The sequence below is a fragment of the Nipponia nippon genome, unplaced genomic scaffold (genome assembly GCF_047370975.1).
Source record: "Nipponia nippon isolate SJK-2023a ecotype South Korea unplaced genomic scaffold, ASM4737097v1 scaffold_5, whole genome shotgun sequence".
NCBI classification, from domain to species: Eukaryota; Metazoa; Chordata; class Aves; order Pelecaniformes; family Threskiornithidae; genus Nipponia; species Nipponia nippon.
In genome coordinates, this window is record NW_028262369.1 from 52,976,549 (window position 1) to 52,991,634 (window position 15,086).

Sequence of the window (15,086 nt, forward strand, 5' to 3'; positions counted from 1 at the left end):
CTCAGCATTTTCATGTGTTTATGCCAGTGTTTGTAATTCAGCAAATCTTCTTATTGTACTGGCTAAGCAGCAATGCAGCTGCAGTGCAATTGTACATACAAGGATGTTTTTATTGTTTCTGTGGTGTCGGAAGGAAAATGGCATTGCAAAAGCTGTAATAAAAACAAGGAGGTACTAATGACAGTCCCTGTCTGAAGGTGATGTGAAATTTGGGGACAGACTACATTTGCTGGCTGTTGCTGGAGGAGGGTAGGGTAGTGTGTTGAAGATGCTGTGTAAATATTATGAAAAGCTCTTGTGTTGTAAGTCAGATCTGCCTGTCTGTTTTTCTTCCTCAGCCTCCCCCAGCCTCATTCATCTGTCTGTGTTTTTTTGTTTGGTGGAATATGTCTGCAGACAAGTGCGCCCTAAAGCTTTTCCCATTGGTGCTGTATAACTTTGCAGGAAAACTGCAGTCAGATAGATACGTACAATTAGCAAGGTAGCATAATTGCCTGCACTGCACTTTTTGCTGGAGAGGTTACCCACTGCTTCGCAGCTGAGAGCAGTCAAGATGCGAAGAGGCATTGGAAAGGGTATCCAGGGAGGAGCAGGGTCTGGAAAATACATTCGATCCGAGAGGATGCGGTGTAAGGCTTCTCGGGCAGGGACATGTGAGCTTCCGAGGTGCAGAAGGGAAAATGATGAGGAAGGAACTTGCTGAGTGATGAATGACTTTGTAAATACAATGGCTCAAGACACAGTACTGGTATGCTCTTGAGGGGGATGTCTGATGTTTAATCTGATGGGATTTCTGTCTGCTCTAGGAATGGGTGACGGCTACAGATATTAGAGTGACCCTCAATCGTCTGAACACATTTGGAGATGAAGTTTTCAATGACCCAAAAGTCCTCAAGTCTTATTACTATGCAATTTCTGATTTTGCTGTGGGTGGTAGGTGAGTAGACAATAAACCTCTGTACTTATTTAAAGCTCTTGGTCAGGATTGCTAGAGTGGTTTAAAGATTTTGATTATACTCACATGGTACCATTAGGCTCTGGTCTTTATTGACTGTCCTAAACCAAAAATGCAGTGAATATTACGAAGCTTGCAAATACTGTGTATAACCTCTTGTGGCTATAATTTCAGGGCAGAGAGAGATCAAATTTTTTTTTTCCTTGATTAGATCAAATGTTAAGTGATTTGGGAGGGCAGAGGGTGAAAAGAGTGACAAAAAGGTAAAACAAAAAAAAGCACAACTTTTTTTTTTTTTTTACCCTGCACTCTGTGTGGTTTTTAATGCGTTATTAATTGTTTTCTGCCTATATCTGTAGCTAGAATAACAGCAAGTAGAAAATCTCAGTGTCTACTTCACATATATTTTGGGAACTATCTCCTATGAAGATCTGAAGCATTGTACCATACCGTGGTTGTCCATTCCTTTTGCCAAAGTGTATTGCAGAATGCTTAAATCTTAAGTTGTTGACGATAAAATGTTTTCATGAACAGAGCTGAGACCAGTGCAGTGTTTTGGACTGTTTGCAGAGAGCAGTCCTGAGACTGGGATTTGACAACATGGGGATTTGCATTGGCTGCACCACCAGTCTGTGGAGGTCCCTGGGCTTCTGTATTAGTCACCTTTGTGCTATTTAATTTCTTAGTGATACGAGTACACAGCCAGCATGCATCCCCTTTCCTGGACTCTCATGAGAGAGAAGCTATGGAGAACATACTAACCTAAAGCCAACAAAATCTTTGCTTCTCCTACTCGGCTTATTCTGTTATAGTGACAGACTGTGAAGAAGTTGATTAACATTCTTGTGTTTCTAAATGCCTACCTTAAGCATGCTAAACCTATTTGTTTCATAGAATGGAAGGGACCTTCAAAGATCATCCATTCCTTCCCCCCACCCCAGCCAGGGACTTCTTTCACTAGATCAGGTTGCTCAAAGCCCCATCCAACCTGACCTTCAACACTTCCAATTATGGGGCATCCACAACTTCTCTGGGCAACCTGTTCCAGTGTCTCACCACTCTTAATTGTAAAACTTCCCTGTCTTATGTTCAATCTAAACATACCCTCTTTCAGTTTAAAATCATTGTCCCTTGTCCTGTCACTACAGGCCCTGGTAAAAAGTCTCCATCTTTCTTGTAAACCCCCTTTAGATATTGAAAGACCTCAATAAGGTCTCCCTGGAGCCTCCTCTTCTCCAAGCTGAACAATAGCAGTTTTGTTCTCAATTTTATTGTGACCATCTACCTTTGAATTTGTCTCGTCTCAGATTTTCAGATCTGGGCTTTGTTTTTTGTGATTGCTCTGTGAGTGACCTGGATCCCTGGAGTTTAAATACCTGTTCCTTGTCTCTCATTAACCAGATGCAAATGTAACGGGCACGCGAGTGAGTGCGTGAAGAATGAGCTTGGGAAGCTGGTCTGCAACTGCAAACACAACACCTTTGGGGTCGACTGTGAAAAATGTCTTCCTTTCTTCAATGACCGTCCATGGAGGAGAGCGACAGCAGAGAGTGCCAATGAATGCTTGCGTACGTGTGACCACGCTTGAGGGGGAAATCTCTCAGGGGTTAGGTCCCTGCCTCTGTTGGCGTCCAGAAGCTGGCCCTGCATGGTTTTAAGTTATGTCAGTTGCAGTTAGCCAGTGTTAAACACAGTTCTGGTGTCTTTCAGTTTGTGGGACTGCTGGTCATTCCAGTCCTGTCCTGTTAGGAGTTTTCTGGTAGATCCGTAGAAAGGGGCATCTCCTTTCTGGAAAAGGATGGCAGTGACCTTTAGGAAAGAGGTGTGCTGCAAAAACATACAGGCTTGTACTTTGAGACCCATAGAAAAAAAAATCTGTAATTAGTATGCTGGAGTATAATTGCCCTTTAAAAAGCTCCTCATTTAGCATCCGCTGACTTCCTCTTGTATTTGGGTTATTGGTTTTTACAGTGCCTTGTAGACTATTTCATCCAGTTTTGAGGCTGTTGCAACAGTTCCGGACCGCAAATGCGGATCTCTGTGATGGAATGCCAGTTTGTTTTGCTTGGTTTTGTGTTGCACACCACAGCTCCTGGTAGTTTACTTTATGGGGAAGCTTTTTCAGACAGAAAAGCTTTCTTCTTGTCTGACCTCTGTGTGTGTTGATCGATCCCAGCTGCCTGGTAAAGACCTGTGGCTTCCCTTGACAGGCCGGTGAAACCCGGGTCTCCTGCTCCCTAGACAGAGGGGATTTGTAATCCAGGGGAGAAACTCTCCTTATAGTATGGAGTCAGCCTCACTGTTATCTTCTCGTGCTTGTTTGCATGATTGAGATCAGTGTTGCTGTGTGGGAGGGTGGCATTGCAGCTGCAACTGGCAGCCCAACATGGAAGGGAGTAGGGTAGAAAATGCTAGTTTTTTTCTGGATGCAGATGAGAGTGGTCTCGGAGTCTGTTTCATCGTTAGTCTTGCTTCCCCCTCCCCATGTTCAACCACCACAAAAACATGCTTCCCCCTTTTTCTTCTCATCGATGCACAAATGCCTCAGGGGGTCTGTGCATGGGTCTCGGGATGGTTGAAGGCTCCTACTCCAGCTCCCCTACAACTTAATATCGAGCTTTGCGTAGCAGGTTTTGTGACTGTCGGGGTCGGATGGCCGCATGTGGTGTTCACTGATGGTACCCTTGTCTTTGCAGCTTGCAACTGCAACGGGAGGTCGCAGGAGTGCTACTTTGACCCTGAGCTGTACCGCTCGACGGGCCACGGGGGCCACTGCATGGGCTGCTTGGATAACACCGATGGTGCCCACTGCGAAAGGTGCAGGGATGGCTTCTATCGCCTGGGGAGCGAGGAGGGATGTCTGCCCTGCAGCTGCAGCCCAATCGGTAAGCAGTGGCAGCAAACATTTCTGCTTGGAAACTTCCATGCACAAAAGCTAGCTCTTATCTCTGTTATGCAGTTAATTGCACACTACGGGGTAAAAAGAGTGGGTTTTTGTTTGGTTTTCTTTTCAGTCTCCCCCCACCCCTGTAGGAAATGTTTTTTGGGTTGCATTTTGGTTTAAATTATCCTTGGATCTAATTGGGGTTGGGGTGGCAGGGGCAGCTGGTTCACCTCTGCAGCATTTACTCCTTCAAGTGTGTTCCGAAATAGATTTTACTTCGGGTTTGAGTGTTTTTTTGGGTTTGGTTCCCCGCCACTGTGTATGTGTTACCCTGGACACTCCCAGTACTAAAGAGCTCATTTAAATTCTTAATAAACAAGATGATGTGAGCAGATATTTCTGGAAGTTCTTCATACTGAAGAATTGTAGTGAACTTCAGCTGCATCAGTTTCTCCTACTGAGTATCCAAGCACTATAAATACAAACCAGTGAAACCTTAAACACAAAAGGCGGTGGTGGTGAGAAAAAACAAAGTAAACTCAAAATATGTAGTTAAACTCCTTAAAAAAACAAACAAACAAACAACAAAACCAAAACAAAAAAACAAATGCAAAAAATTCTGGCAGGAGAACAAATCTTTTATTGTCAAGGGAACCACTTGACCCATATGGAGTGATCTCAGAACTACACCAGCCCACAGCAAATAAGGGGGAAGGAGACAAAAGGGTAACAGATAGTAAGATAGGATGTGAGGTTCCAAAATAGAGTAGCTGGAATAAGTAATTGCTTGCAGCATGCCCTAAAAGCAGTCAGCGAGAGGTCTGCCAGGGTATGTCTCCTATCTAATTTGGTCAGAGAGTTGTACAGTTGTCAAATTTTTGACCAAGAAAGGCCTCTTTCTTCCTCTGTCTGCTCTCCCAGGTCCTCGTGTCGGACCTTATTTTAACAGGGGTGAGGGTTGGTACCAGCTGAGATGGTCGAGAAGAGGCAGGGAGGTGACTTCTCAGGTCTTTAAGGACAAATTTCAAAGGACTTTATATCTTAGACGTCAGCTTGTATCCTGTGGCACACTGGCACCCAGAGTTTACTTGAAGCCCTGGATTGGTTTAGATGGCTATTTTTTTGTCCAAGTACTGTTTCTTCCTAAATAATCATAAGTGGGACTGCAAAGGGGATTTGAACTTTGGCTTTATATGGTAAAGGTTTTGTGAGTTCTTCTGTCCTGTCCAGCCTAATCATCTTGTAACTCTTCACTTTGCTATAATCTTCTGGTGTGGATTGAAGTGGAAAGAAGCCACTATTTCTGTATATTAAAATACTTTTCTCCTGGTAGTTAACTCTTACAATGCTGACAATGCCTAGGCTGCTAGCTACACTGCTGCTTGGGAGAAAGCATTTTGTCAGCTGTGGATTAAAGAAACTGCTGGTGCTTTTTCTTCAAGTCTGCTTGAACAGAGCAGTATTGAGGAAGACATCCTGCCAAAAATGAGAGCTTTGCTGAAGAGTTTGTTAGGGTTAATAGTGGCACACACAGCCTCACTCTGAGGAGGTGGTTTAGTCTTTAAATCCAACTTGGGAATCAAGGGAGGAAATCAGAGCGTGAAAGGGAGAGGTCAGGATATCCCCTGGCAAAGCAGAGATGGTGATTAGGGAGAACACAAGGGATTCAGGGAATAAAATCTCGGAAATCGTGCATTGCAGGGTAAAACAGGCATGGAATTAGAGGCATGCAAAGGTAACATTGAGGATGAAATAGGAATAAGGATGAGAATGCAACCTGAAGTTAAAATTATATATAAAAAGGTTGGTTGGTAGGAATACTTAAAGCTGAATATAGTTTGGAAGACTAGGTAGTGATTTATCTCTCTAGAGCTGCTAGGGGAAAAATCCCTGTGAACTAGGGACAGTCTTTAGGTAAGCTGTCACTCATCAGCTTGAAGCTATGCTTCCCACTTTCTTTTCCCATATTTCTTGCCCATTTTGTAAAGTTTTAAAAAATTGCAGGCTAATAGAGCTGGGTGGGTCTGCTGAGATGCCTGTCCCTTCTGTCCCTGCAGGCTCCCTCAGCACGCAGTGCGACAGCTACGGCCAGTGCAGCTGCAAACCGGGCGTGATGGGTGAGAAGTGTGACCGGTGCCAGCCAGGTTTCCACTCCCTCTCCGAAGCTGGGTGCAGGTAAGGGATACTGCTGCTCTCTAAAAGAAAAACTAGGTGTCTTTTTTAAAGCTTTCTCTGTGTGGCTTTTAATGAGTTATCCTCTCTCCTGGCTCTTTCAGGCCCTGTTCTTGCAATGCGGCTGGCAGCACAGGGGAATGCAATGTCGAGACAGGACGGTGTACATGCAAGGACAATGTTGAAGGCTTCCACTGTGAGAGGTGAGTTTCTCTTCCTGTGGCTTTGTTTCAAGAATGAGAAACATTTGAGCAATGGCCTGAGGTAAGGATCAGGGAAATTAATTCTCTTTCCTTCACATCTTCAGATGCAAACCTGGATTTTTCCATCTGGATTCCTCCAATCCAAGGGGCTGTACCCCCTGCTTCTGTTTTGGACATTCTTCAGTCTGCACCAATGCCATCGGCTACAGCATCTACAGCATCACCTCCAGCTTCCAGTTTGGTAAAATTGAGCCTGCCTTTGTATCTCGGCTTGGCCTGTGTACTCAAGTCAGAAGTGATTTAAAAAAAAAAAAAAAACAACAAACAAAACCAAAAACAAACAAACCCTGCTCCTTCTTCCCTGTGCAAGATCGCAAACCTTGGGCAGGCAGCTCCAGGACCCCTCTTTTGGAAGTGCTGAGTTACTGCTGAAGTTACTGGGAGCTTCCCAGTCAGCAGCTCGTTTGTTCAGCTAGGGAGGAATGAATTCACAGCTCCGGCCTCGGGCACCCAGTGCAGGTGCAAACAGGAATTGTAAATGTAAAGCTTTTGTAGCTTGAGAGAGGTGCTGGAAGGGGTCATTTTCTTAATTTTAGAACCAAATCAGGAATTTCTGATTGAGAGGATTATAATCACTTTAGATTTGGGGTTTATGTGGCTCTGAATAAAACACAATTGTGTTTGATAGGTCTGTAAGCTCAGGAGAGGTCTTTTTTGTATAGTCAGTTTCCTGTGTGTATGCATGTTTTCATGCTGCATAGTCTGAAAAGAACATCTTTTTAATTAAAATCCACTGGAGAATAGTTCGTATGAAGGCTGAAAGTTGCATTACGTCATAGGGGACTGCAGGTTTTCTCATCCCTGCTTAAGCTCTTTAGAAAAGATGATTTTGAACAAGTAGTTGTCATAGGGTTCAAGGTTCAGAGGGTTCAAGTCAGCACTCGAGTCAGGGGCTTGAACTGGAAAGATGATGTTTGCTGTCTACGTTCTTCTGCACAACTACTTTCTAAAGTCTGTTAGTGCCAGTGTACAGACTACAGATTAGTTATATATGAGCAGTGTGCAGTATGACACGAGAAGTGTCTTCAAAGGGTGTTAATTCTTGCACATTTGATTTTTCAGGAGAGGATGAGTGGCGCGCTGAGCAGCGTGACGGCTCAGAAGTCTTACTCCAGTGGAGTGCGGAGACCCAGGATATCTCTGTTATCTCGGACAGCTACTTCCCCATGTATTTTGTTGCACCACGTAGGTCATTTGAGAAGCAAGACTTTCTGTGCTACTTGTGCCCTTTCTGTTCTGTCCCCTAACTGTAACGATTTCTTCCCTTTTCAGGCAAGTTCTTGGGCAACCAGGTTTTGAGTTATGGGCAAAACCTGACCTTCTCCTTCCGCGTGGACAGACGGGACACGCGCCTCTCAGCAGAGGACCTGGTGCTGGAAGGGGCTGGGCTGAGAGTGTCAGTGCCGCTCATTGCACAGGGCAACCCCTACCCCAGTGAGAATGCACTCATCTACACTTTCAGGTGAGAGGGCTCTGCAGGTGTGGTGGGAGCAGCTGGGACCTAGCCTGTGGTGCCCCTGGCCTCTGAGCTCTTGAGAAAATAAACAGCATTAATTTTAGCTCGGAAGAGCAGTCTTATCAGGTTAATTTGAAGCCTGCTGTCTAGCAGCATTGCATAAGCCTATGCGAAGTATGTTGCAATAGCATACCACTGTTGGAAAGGGTGCTTTAAAAGGGCACAGCTGTTAGCATCTGAAAGCTTTGCTGATGATGCATGACTCTTCTCCGTAGGCTTCACGAGGCTGCAGATTACCCATGGAGGCCTGCTCTTACAGCATTTGACTTCCAGAAGCTTCTCCACAACTTGACTTCCATCAAGATCCGCGGGACGTACAGTGAGAGAAGTAAGTTGTTGGGCAGGAGCATTTGTCTAGTGCTTGCATTGCTTTATTTTAGGGCCCGGTCATAAATAGCTGTGGCAGGTTGTTTGGCAAAGCCCGTGCTGATTGCTTTTCCCCTGGTCTTCCTGTGTAACAGCTTCTCCCAGACCTCCTGGAGAGGAGTTGGGGGAGAAAGGTGCTGCCTTTGAGAGTCTGGAAGCTGAGCACCCATCACCTGCTGATTCTTTGCTTCTAAATGTGGGGGTTTTGCTGTGTTGCACAGCCAATGTCTTCCAGATTGGTAGAAATACATAGTACAGAGTCCTGAAGGAGATGGTAGAAGAGATGTAGGGAGTTTACAACGGGCCTCAGTTTCTGCTATACTGGGAATGGTTACATCCCCCCTGTTTCCTGGTCTTGCCTTGGCATGACAAATGGGAAGGACAAGGTCTCAAAAGCACTGCCTGTGCTGAACTTGAGTCAAAGTTCCCTGTAAGGAGGATTTATAAAAACCAGGCATGAATTAGGAGCAAAAATATTGGGTATTGTCATACGAAGAAGAATTTTTGCAGAAGGATGCAAAGGATGAATTTGCATTTGCGGAAGGTGGGAAAGCTGCAAGTGTTTTCAGTAGAGGTGGCTCGTAAAGAGGATTGTGAGGTTGTGAGATGGAGGGGAGGAAAGGTGTGGAGCAAGCCATCCCCTGAGTGCTATAGCCGCCACTAATACGTGGGAGCTGAGGCTCTGCTCGGTGCTCTAGAGCTGCTGCAGTGGTACAAACACACTGCTATAAGTTAAAAACCAGCTATGTCGTGTCCAGGCCTCAGTTCTGCTTCAGGGAAGGGGCTGGGTGGAGAGGAGGGAGCTTTCAAATGCCAGACGAAGGAATGGCGTGAGAGGGATAGCTGAAGAGTTCGCCCTGAGGCATGGTCTGCAGACGCTGTGTTAGACACTGTGTATTAAAGAGATGGTCTGTCCTCCCTAGAAAGACAGGAATTGATTTTGGTATTTGATTTGGAAATTGAAACCATATACGTGCAAAACGTAACTTATTTTAACTGACCGTACTTGCTCACATGCTGTTCTCAGCATCCTCCTCTATTGTTATTCTCAGCTTTCCTGCCCTGCGCGTGCCCTGTGTGAACTATATTACATCTTTTCTCATCTGTCTAAACCTTCCCAGAGGGTTTTGCTTCTTGATTCACCTTACCAACTGCGAGCATCCACCTGTCTGTGTCTTGTACCATTCAGATATATGTTTGGTGAAGCAGTGATGATAGTCTTTGTGGTTACAAAGCATTTCCCCTCTTGGTGCTTTCTAGGTGCTGGCCACCTGGATGACGTTACCATCACGAGCGCTCGCCCTGGACCCGGTGTGCCTGTGGCCTGGGTGGAGAGCTGCTCCTGTCCGGCAGGATATGAGGGGCAGTTTTGTGAGCGCTGCTCCTCTGGATACCGGCGAGAGACGCCGAGCCTCGGGCCCTACAGCCCCTGCGTGCCTTGCACTTGCAACGGGCACAGCGAGACGTGCGAGCCCGAGACGGGTAAGAGGGGCTGACAAAACAGGGAGCAGCAAGAGCCTAGTTCTTCTTTCTGGGTTGGACGATGAAGGAAAAACCATGTCCCTCTCTATTCCAGGCGTGTGCAATTGCAGGGATAACACGGCAGGGTCTCACTGTGAGAAGTGCAGTGATGGGTATTACGGAGATGCGACAGCAGGCACGGCCTCAGACTGCCAGCCCTGCCCGTGCCCAGGCAGCTCGAGCTGTGCCATCGTGCCGCGCACGAAGGAGGTTGTGTGCACCAGCTGCCAGGCTGGCACTACAGGTATGTTCCTACATGAAAAGTCTTTTTTCTACACCCCACGTGCCTGTGGAAATGTGTCCCCTGCCAGTTCTGGGGCTCTGACCTGCAGTGAGCAGTGCTGAAAGCTGCTGTGTCTTCTGGTTCAAATGCTTCTCCCTTCCTCAGCCCTATTTTCTGTCCTGCGAGAGGCTCAGGGCTACCGGTGTTCTTTGTGTCTGTCTCTCAAGAACAAAAGGGAGACAAAGGCTTAATCTGTGCAAAGTCTGAACATTTCTATGCTACGTGGGTGAGCCATGCTATCTTCTAACAGGGCTCTGTTAATTGCATGGTGTTGGGCAGAAAATACGATAGATTTAAAAGAGCCAGGAACGCAGGTCAACTGAATTAAAATTAGAAGATGCAGTTTGCCAGCCAGAGAGGCACTGCGGGTTGCTTGCAGGGGAGGGCCAGTGCCCTCCCTAGGAGAAGCAGGAAGGCTGCAGTGACTCACAAACACTGCCCAAAATATACAAGACCAAATTTAGGCTCAGCAGTTTTAAAGAGAAATACGCAAACAGGTACAGAGCTGCTCTTCTTAGCAGTAAACCATGAAGTCTGAGCATGTGCCTGAGTCATTAAGCAGAGCCTTTTGTTCTGCCTGCAAACAGCAAGGAAGCCTTAGGATGGTTGGCAGCCTCCATGCTTCTCTGCTGATTTTATGCTTGGCATGGCAGAGTCCAAAGTACAGAATACCTGTAAATGCCTGAAATGCTTAGAAAAGCCCCTGACCAAGCACAGAGGCAGCTCGTGGGGGTTCCCATGGGTGCCGTTGCTTCGTGAAACGAAGTGGAGTCCAGGGGTCCAGGTTCCCTGCAGCTCAGGTTTCAGTACAAACTCATCTTGTAGCTCTGTGATCGCACAAGAGTTCTTCTTGTCTCCTGTCGCCACCTTGGGATGTGAGGGAAAAGAGGGTTTGCATGTGCAAGAACTGCCTAAGACATGGAGTTTATAGCTGGCTGGGGAGGTCAAATCTGCAGTAAGTGTAGGGAGCTGCTGAGTTGGATGCTTCAGTGGCTGCCTGTGGAGGTTTGGCAGATCTCACTGGCAGTGGGGCTTCGTGGAGCAGTGACGCCCCATGGAGCTCTACCTGCTTGGAGTCTTAAATTAACAACAGATTACAACAAATAGGTTTGGCTTAAAGGGATAGGACGGAAAAGAGGAGCTGAAATAATTCATAATGCAAAGTTCCAGTGAAAAAGCAGCTTAAATTTAGAGATGGGGAGGGATTTGTGTGTGGTTTCACACACTTTTCTGGCTCCAACAGAAAGATAAAAGGGGAGGAAGATGGAGAGTTGACTTTTCAGAAGGGGCTGCAAAGGGGGTCCGGGTGAGATGGCAGCAAAGGGCTTTCTGCCGCAACATATGCATTTCTGCCGTGTCCCAGGTAAGAGGTGCGAGCTGTGTGACGACGCCTATTTCGGAGACCCGCTGGGTGAAAATGGTGCTGTGCGGCCTTGTCGCCTCTGCCAGTGCAATGACAACATCGATCCCAACGCTGTGGGGAACTGCGACCGCCAGACGGGCGAGTGCCTCAAGTGCATCTACAACACCGCCGGCTTCTACTGTGACCGCTGCAAAGACGGCTTCTTTGGGAACCCCCTCGCCCCTGATCCTGCCGACAAGTGCAGAGGTGCAAGACAGTTCCTTTTGCATTGAAGAATGGTTTTGTCCCCAAGAGCTGCTGTTTCCTGATGTGTTGTTAGGACACAATGTCAGGCTGTTCGTGCCTGTCAGCAGCGATGCGTGGCTTTATCCTGGTGTGGTGGTTCTAGCTTGGTAAAACGCTTGTGTTTGGGCGCTTACTGCCGTCAAAGCAAAAGCATTGTGCAGTGCAGGGGCTGGGCTGCCGCATGTTTTGGATCCAGGCCCATTTAGGGACCAGCTAGCAGAGTACCATCACCACAAGGGACTTCTGACTTTCTGCATATTTCTCCATCCCTTTTATTTTTGCAGCTTGTCACTGCAATCCCTATGGCACTGTGAATCAGCAGACGAGTTGCAATCAAGTGACCGGGCAGTGCGAGTGCCTGTCTCACGTCACCGGGAGGGACTGCAGTGCCTGTGAGCCTGGCTTCTTCAACCTCCAGAGTGGACGTGGCTGTGAGAGGTGATGTTCACCTTGGCTCAGGGCAAAGAGCCTGGTTTTGGGGGTTCTGTGCTTACCTTGTGCAGGAATGTGATATTTGTCACAAGTATCTGGTGTGCCTCGATGCTGCTATGGGTGGGGAAGAGCAGCAGTCAAGGAACAGCTATGAAGGCTGTACAAAAAGCCTGACTTATAGCTTTATAAATAGCTTTAAATCAGGGTTTTTAAATAGAAAAGTGCCACGTGACTGTGTGATTATTGGTAGCAGGGGCTCATGGGTTCCTTTTTTTAGTGCAGGCCCCAAGTGACCTTGCACAGTGCTTCACCTCCTGTATCTGCCCAGCAAGAAAAGTGACTTTTGGGAAGTGGAAACATTGAGCTGTGCTTGTTAAGTCTCCTTCAGAGAGGTGCTTCACCCATGCTTCCCTTCTGTGTCACTGCCTGACGTGTGGCTGCCTCCCCCAGGTGCAACTGCCACGCGCTGGGCTCCACCAACGGCCAGTGTGACATCCGAACCGGGCAGTGCGAGTGCCAGCCCGGTGTTGCCGGCCAGCGTTGTGACAGATGCGAGGTCAACCACTTTGGCTTTGGCTCCGAAGGCTGTAAACGTAAGTCTGAGAGGCTGGAGCGAGGCAGATGGGAAGGAAGCATCCTTACATAGCCAGCCTTGCCTTTGCTTTCCTCCTGTCTCTGGGAAGGTACTTTCTCACCTCCCTCTTCATCACAGCTGAAATTGGTACTTTTATGTCCACACCCTGCATGGTGAAATTTGATCTCTGTACAATAGCTTATCCCCTTTTTCTTTCATTATTTTTTTAATTGGGGGTAGGAAGAACTTGAACTTATTAGATACCCACTTTTCTTTGGTGTAAATACATTCTCTGAATCTTGTCCTGCAACGGTCCTGTTTCCTAACGTTAAATCAGCACAGCTACTCTGCAAATGACCTGAATATACAGATTCTGTCTTGAGGAGCAACAGATCTTGTGAACGTGATTGAAAAACAGGATGATCCAAACTTTCCTTCTCAATATCCCTGCCTGTAAAGAGCAGAAAAATTAACTGCAGTTGATTACAATGAAATGGGGTAGAAAATTACAATGCTTCATGGGAGAGGCGATAGCAACACTGTGAACACATGCAATGAATGTTGTGTCCAGCTAGACAGAGTGCCCTGCTCTGTGTAGAAGCGCCCTGATCGGGAGCGGGGCTCCAGCTGTGGGTTTGTGCCCTGTTGCTCTTGCAGACGTTTTAGGGTATTGAGAGTACGCTCTCGCCCTGGGGGTTTTAGGGTATTTCTGCCTCTTCTCCAGTCTGACTGAGGTTCAACTTCCCCACAGCCTGTGACTGTGATCCTGAGGGTTCGCGCTCCCTGCAGTGCCGGGAGAATGGTCGCTGCGAGTGCAAGGAAGGCTTTGTGGGGAGCCGCTGTGACCAGTGTGAAGAGAACTATTTCTACAACCGCTCGTGGCCAGGCTGCCAAGAGTGTCCGGCCTGTTACAGATTAGTGAAAGATAAGGTAAGGCCACAAGCGCCACTGTTGGTACCGCTGGAGATGGTGGCACGTGCCCTCTTGTGCAGCAGCTTTTACGCCCGTGGCTGGCTGACGCTTGCTGAAAGAGAGAGGTTCAAAGTGCTTTGCTCTGTGTTGTAGCTGTGCTCTGTCCTTCTTGCGTAGGTGGCAGAGCAACGAGAGAGGTTGCAGGAGCTGGAAAATCTTATAGCAAATCTGGGTACGGGAGAAGAAACAGTAACCGATCAAGCCTTCGAAGAGAGGTTGAAGCAGGCAGAAAGAGATGTTATGGAGCTGCTTCAGGAAGCACAAAACAGCAAAGGTGAGTTGACCTGATCAGACATGGACCAATGTGAAATGAGCTCTTTGCTTGATGTTCCTGTTCCCTTTGGACACAGCACGTTTTATTTCAAGCCTATGCTGTGCATCAGGACAGGCAGCTATTTCAGATAGCGCTGAGACAGTGTAAGTTATTGTCAAAACAATGGTGGCTGTGCTTTTATCGCTGCTGGTCTCCCAGTGGTCTCTGTTGTACACGCAAAGTAAAGATCTGCCTCTAGCTCTGTACAGATGCAGGTGTGTTTTGTGTTACTCTCTTCTCCAGATGCAAAGGAGGTTTTTACTTACTTGTTAAACAAGCAGAAGACTTTCCAATATACTTACTTATGCTTTTAAATTTCTTCAGACATCTTGTGGTAAAGCAGTTCTTGTTGGGATATGATCAGCGATCAGAATGAAGGCTTCAAAATCCTGCTGGCAAGCTTAATTATCCCACCATAAAGTGTATAATGTTATGAAAAGTGCTGTTGTGGTGGCCTATAGCTATTTTTGCTGTTCTTTGTCCTTTTTTTGTCCTGCTTCAAAGTGATTCTTGTACTGTCACCCTTACCATAGGATGTCTGTGAGCAGGACGTTAAGCAATGTGACGGTGGCTTGTCCTTAGGGTCTTTTTAATGTATAAGCTGATGTGTGTTTTGGAGAAGAGGAACTTCAAGAAGACTGTTGACTTTGCAGTAAAATATGTTCCCCTGGGAGTTGGTTGAGTGATTTCAGACCACTTTGGAAAAATTTGTCCCCTTTGTGTGAAGCTGGGAAAAAGCTGACGCACATCTAACGCTTGCGTTTGCTTCGGAAGATTCCTGCCAGTGGAAATGATCACTGAAGCTGCTCTCAATTTTAGCTGAGGTAGCTTTATGCTGCTTGCTTGGCATCTGTGTCTAGATCATAGTCACATATAGAGGGGTAGGAGGGTGGGGATTGGAGAAAGGTGAGGGAATGGATTGGGGTTTGTGGTGGTATTTTTCATCTTTCTTTCCACTCCTTAGAACCATAGAATTATTTAAGTTGGAAAAGACGCTTAAGATCATCAAGTCCAGCTGTTAACCTAACACTGCCAAGTCCACCACTAAACCATGTCCCTAAGCACCACATCTACACATTTTTTTAAATACCTCCAGGGATGGGGACTCAACCACTTCCCTGGGCAGCCTGTTCCAGTGCCTGACCACCCTTTCGGTGAAGAAATTTTTCCTAATATCCAATCTAAAC

General features: G+C 46.8%; 1 protein-coding gene across 1 annotated transcript in view; it reads left to right on the forward strand.

Annotated features, from left to right (window-relative positions):
* LAMC1 (laminin subunit gamma 1) overlaps positions 1 to 15,086 on the forward strand; it is a 69,459-nt gene that overhangs the window by 45,248 nt on the left and 9,125 nt on the right. Inside the window, exons 3-18 of the mRNA XM_087731195.1 lie at positions 807 to 937; positions 2,357 to 2,523; positions 3,652 to 3,840; positions 5,897 to 6,014; positions 6,116 to 6,214; positions 6,319 to 6,455; positions 7,337 to 7,459; positions 7,547 to 7,736; positions 8,006 to 8,118; positions 9,417 to 9,638; positions 9,733 to 9,921; positions 11,324 to 11,569; positions 11,893 to 12,046; positions 12,491 to 12,633; positions 13,366 to 13,544; positions 13,704 to 13,860. Of these exons, the coding sequence (XP_087587321.1) occupies positions 807 to 937; positions 2,357 to 2,523; positions 3,652 to 3,840; positions 5,897 to 6,014; positions 6,116 to 6,214; positions 6,319 to 6,455; positions 7,337 to 7,459; positions 7,547 to 7,736; positions 8,006 to 8,118; positions 9,417 to 9,638; positions 9,733 to 9,921; positions 11,324 to 11,569; positions 11,893 to 12,046; positions 12,491 to 12,633; positions 13,366 to 13,544; positions 13,704 to 13,860 (2,557 nt within the window). The remainder of the gene's footprint in view (positions 1 to 806; positions 938 to 2,356; positions 2,524 to 3,651; positions 3,841 to 5,896; positions 6,015 to 6,115; positions 6,215 to 6,318; positions 6,456 to 7,336; positions 7,460 to 7,546; positions 7,737 to 8,005; positions 8,119 to 9,416; positions 9,639 to 9,732; positions 9,922 to 11,323; positions 11,570 to 11,892; positions 12,047 to 12,490; positions 12,634 to 13,365; positions 13,545 to 13,703; positions 13,861 to 15,086) is intronic.